Here is a 4,526-nt window from a genome sequence, read left to right as displayed (position 1 = left end):
TGCTGAAAAAGAGAAGTGGCCAAAGCTCTCCCTCTACACTGATTCATGGATGGCAGCCAATGCTCTGTGGGGATGGTTAGAAAATGGGAAAAAGCTAATTGGCAGCGCGGGGGGCGGGCCGGGCTCTGAGCACAGGCCCCGGCACAGAACCACTCAATGGGTCGGGTTGGTAGGGACCGCAGTGGCTCATCTGGTCCCACTTCCCTGCTCTGGCAGGGCCGTCCCAGAGCACACGGCACAAGACTGTGTCCAGATGGTTCTGAAATAGTTCCAGTGAGGGAAACTCCACGGCCTCCCTGGACAATCTGTCCCAGTGCTCGGTCAGTCACAGTGAAGAAGCTCTTCCTCGTGTTCAGGTGGAACTTCCTGGGCATCAGTTCCTGCCCGTTGCCTCCTGTCCCATCGCTGGGCCCTGCTCTGAGCTCTCCCTGCTCACACTGACAGACATTGGTCAGGTTCCCTCTCAGGCATCTCTTCTCGAGGCTGAACAGCTCCAGCTCCCTCAGCCTTTCCTCGCAAGAGAGAGGCTCCAGTTGCCTCACCCTCTTTGTCACCCTCTGCTCTAGCAGCTCCATGTCCCTTTGTCCTGAGGAGCCCAGAACCTGACCCAGCACTCCAGAAGTGTCTCAGCAGGGCTGAGCAGAGGGGCAGGGTCATGTTCCTGACCTGCTGGCTCAGCGACGGCTCGTTGTCCATCCCCAGGTCCCGGGGAAGCTGTCAAACCATGCACATTTGGGATCATGGCAGTTGAATTTCTACTCCTGCAGCACGATGAAGTCCTAATAACACTAATGAGCTAAAACAAGTATATAACTTATAAGTAACCGGTGAGGAGAAACAGGTGAAACATGCTGATAGGTTTGTCCCTACTTGTACAAAAAAAGGTTCTTTTTTCTCTGGAACCAGACAAATTTCCCACCATCAGGAAGGGGAGGTCTTTTTATAGCAACCATAGGTGAATAAAGATCACAGCTGTAGTTTATAAGATTAAGCTTGTTGTATATGATCTACCTGCTGTAGTCATCTAATGACAGGTGAGGGCACTAAAAGATGATCTTTTCCCAATTCTGTGTCCTTTAGGCAGTATTAAAATTGCATTTTCTCTGAAAACGAGCTATTGAAATATAAGAAAACGTAAGCTCCTTGAAGTGTCAGTTGCTCATTTTTATGTAAGTATTGTCTAGCTTTTCCTGACGATGTAGATTTTTAAATCACTCAGATGAGTGTGAAACTGAAGAAAGTATATCAAAAAAGAAAAAATCATAATTCTGACTTCCTTTAGTATGTTATACTATCGTGTCTTTATTTGTTTTGGACAGCTCCACTCCTCAAAATTACCAGAGTATGTGTAATAAAGGTGCTTTTTGCATCCCTTTCCCTAGATACCACAATAATGTCTTGTGCTTTTATTGTATTTGGTTTAGGAGTATTTTATTGATCAGCTGAGGTCAGATGGAGTTGTTCATCTCCCTCGGCGCGTTACCAATGAAATTGCAAATAATACTCGATATGAGTTTTACACACAAGGAGGAGTCATCTTTGCAACAAGTCGGATCCTTGTGGTAGATTTCCTTACTGACAGAATTCCTGCCAATCTCATTACCGGTAAGAGCTTAATGAAATAAAGGTAAGAGTGTTCTGTTTGAAAATACACAAAGCTGAATTCTATATGAAGAGTTCTACTAACAGGTATTGAGGTTGAAGAGTTATTCTTTTTTTTTTTTTGCCCCCACCAAGACTGAGGTAAAAGGAGCAAATATGTAGTTCTTTCATATTTTTAATTGGGTTTTTTTCTCTAAATTTGTTTGCCTTATTTAATCATACAGTTTAAAAAGGCTTTCAAAGAAGAATAATTGATTGCACTTGGTAAAATAGTGTCCTGTGGTCTTTTGGGCACTGGTCTATGATTAAAACTGATTTTAGATGTCATGCTTTATCAGCCACGCACACTACCTATTTTTCTGCATTAACAAATTACTCCTGATGACTTCTCATCAAAAAATACCTCACTAATCTTTGTATTGACACACTTGGACACTATGCAAATAGCGGTATTACAAAGTAATGCTGTTACTGTGATTGTAAAGATTTTAGGAATAGCTTGCAACCTTTTTTTGTTGTTATATAGAAGCTATACATGGAAGATGTGAGAGTTACCCTTCCCTTCTCATGTTCTGTTCCCCTTCTCCCCCAGCCACTCTTGTTTTTATGTTTCTGTCTAAGCTGGAAACACTGTTACAGCCTGGAGAGCTGAAAAAAGAGATATCTGAGAGCCGGGGATATAAGAATATTTTATTCTTATCTAAGTGTTAACATCTTAGTGTTTAAACACAGCTGAATATTGTATGCTTAGAAGAATGTGAGTTTCTGCTTCAGAAGCTGTACCTCCTTCCTTTTAGTCCAGCTGTAACAAGTTCCACTCTAAAACATTTAGAACAGTTTTATGCTGGAGTCAAAGAACACCAGATTTGTCAATTTTGGAATTTCTAAGTTCAAAAGAAGTGAATAGGTTTTCTGGGCAACCTGTGATAATTTCTCTTCTTCCCCTGAATCCTCCCTCTCTACCTTTCTACCCTACCAAAGAAGAAAATTTAAAAAAAAACAAAACAAAAAGATGAAAAGAAGAAATACACTGAAGTTTTAATACTGGTGCTGTCCTATAGTGCCACAGAGCTGTGACAGGTTTTGCATTGCCACCAGAGGTCGGTGTCAGAGCAGCTGCAATCGACTGGTGGCTTCATTCCCAGCCTCCCAACACCTGGGTCCGTGTGCCTTGTCTGTGTGTGAGATTGTACAACAAAACCAGCAAAATCTTGTAGTAGTATTTCATGGGGAGATAAAAGCAAAAGCCTTTCTAGGTGGTAAAAATGTCTTTTGTAAAATCAGTGTGAATTAACATCTGATGAACTCATAAATCCAGCAAAATGAAGATAATAAATTATCACTGCAGTAAAGCAGAATTATTCCTGGTGGTTTTAGCTGAGTAGAAATGATGTACCTGACAGCACAGTGAAACTGTTTCATAGTGGTGTAATGAAAAGTGGCAAGTTGTTTCTACCAAGGCTTACAAAGCAGGTATGAACTCACTTCATAATCAGATATATATTGACTAAAAGCAGGAAAGTATTACAATAAACACAGTCTTACTGACCTCTTACAAACTGTGTTTCCTGTCATGTCCATGTGGAGTCACATTTTGATAAACTGGAAGTTGTTCAGAGATGGCTATGATTGTTACTGTGTACTGAAAAATTTGCTTCATAGGACAGGTCTAACAATATCTAGATAGTAAAATACCTTATAGTGGATTATTTCATGACTTAATCATGAATGGCAAGCAGTTATATGGAAGTCTTTTTTTCTGAATGTTTTTTCATTTAGCAAGCAAAGGCATGGTGCTGAGTTGAGGAGGCTTGTTACAGAAATTAAATGCTTTGTAAGTTTGTCAGGCACAAGGTAAAACCTGTGATGTTTGATGTCCTTTGCTTCCATTTTAGAAAGGCATTTGTGATTCCACTGGAAACTGTGAACAGATACCACACAGGCCTCACTTCAGGAGGGGGAGAGGGAAAATAATGGAATGTGCTGTTTAACATGATTAAGCATGAGGAAAAAACAAGCCTTGGTTTAGCAGGTCTTGACTGACTGAACTGTGAACTCCAGAAGTGTTTGCTTCAAACATGTAATTAAATTAAACTGTTGGATTTCTCTTTTTTAATGTGCTTGATAGATCTTTTATTCCTGCTACACCCATAGCCATGAAGAAAACTGCTTGTGTACTCATACATTTGATAATACTTGCTGTCCTTAAGTGTGAATATGACTGTCAGATGGGAGAGAAAAGCAAAATAAATGTTTTCAGAAGCTTTTTGATTATGTAAACACTTGAACTGTTACCAATGAAAGTTACTTGACAAGTCTGTAATTCCAGAATTTCTCTTAACAAAAGAATTCAACTATCACAGCCTCAAACATATCAAACTTTCTTTGTTGTAACAGTGTGTTATTTCATGCATTTGCTTTTCCTGCTTTTAAAAGGCTCAAGTTCAAGTTACGCCTCAGGAATAAAGAATTTTCTGAGCTGGTAAATCCTGCCACTCATGCACAAGTGCTTTTTTTTTTTTTTTTTTTTTTTTTAAAGGTGCATTATTAACCTAGTTCTGTTATTTGGCAATTTCATGGTACTGAAACTGAGGAATCACTCATTTCAGCCCCAGAAAGTTTGTTTAACCCTCATTTTAGAAGACTTAAATTCTTAAATTCCTGTAATTAAAAGAACAGTAGAAGAATAAGACAGTTGTGAGGAAAAATCTGAACAAACCTGGACGTTTCTGTGCTTTTTTTTTAACTTGACTTTTTTTTCTTTTGCCAGGCATTTTGGTGTACAAAGCACACAGAATCATTGAGTCCTGTCAGGAAGCGTTTATCTTGCGACTTTACCGCCAGAAGAACAAGCAAGGCTTCATTAAAGCTTTTACAGATAATGCAGTTGCATTTAACACTGGCTTTTGTCATGTGGAAAGAGT

The 4,526-nt window shown here is 39.7% G+C and overlaps 1 protein-coding gene across 1 annotated transcript in view; it reads left to right on the top strand.

Annotated features, from left to right (window-relative positions):
- ERCC4 (ERCC excision repair 4, endonuclease catalytic subunit) overlaps positions 1-4,526 on the top strand; it is a 21,334-nt gene that overhangs the window by 4,095 nt on the left and 12,713 nt on the right. Inside the window, exons 2-3 of the mRNA XM_017734255.1 lie at positions 1,425-1,605; positions 4,373-4,526. Coding sequence (XP_017589744.1) covers positions 1,425-1,605; positions 4,373-4,526 — 335 coding nt within the window. The remainder of the gene's footprint in view (positions 1-1,424; positions 1,606-4,372) is intronic.

This window comes from Corvus brachyrhynchos, unplaced genomic scaffold (genome assembly GCF_000691975.1).
Source record: "Corvus brachyrhynchos isolate BGI_N302 unplaced genomic scaffold, ASM69197v1 scaffold5, whole genome shotgun sequence".
Classification (NCBI taxonomy): Eukaryota; Metazoa; Chordata; class Aves; order Passeriformes; family Corvidae; genus Corvus; species Corvus brachyrhynchos.
This window is presented reverse-complemented; position numbering and strand designations above follow the sequence as displayed.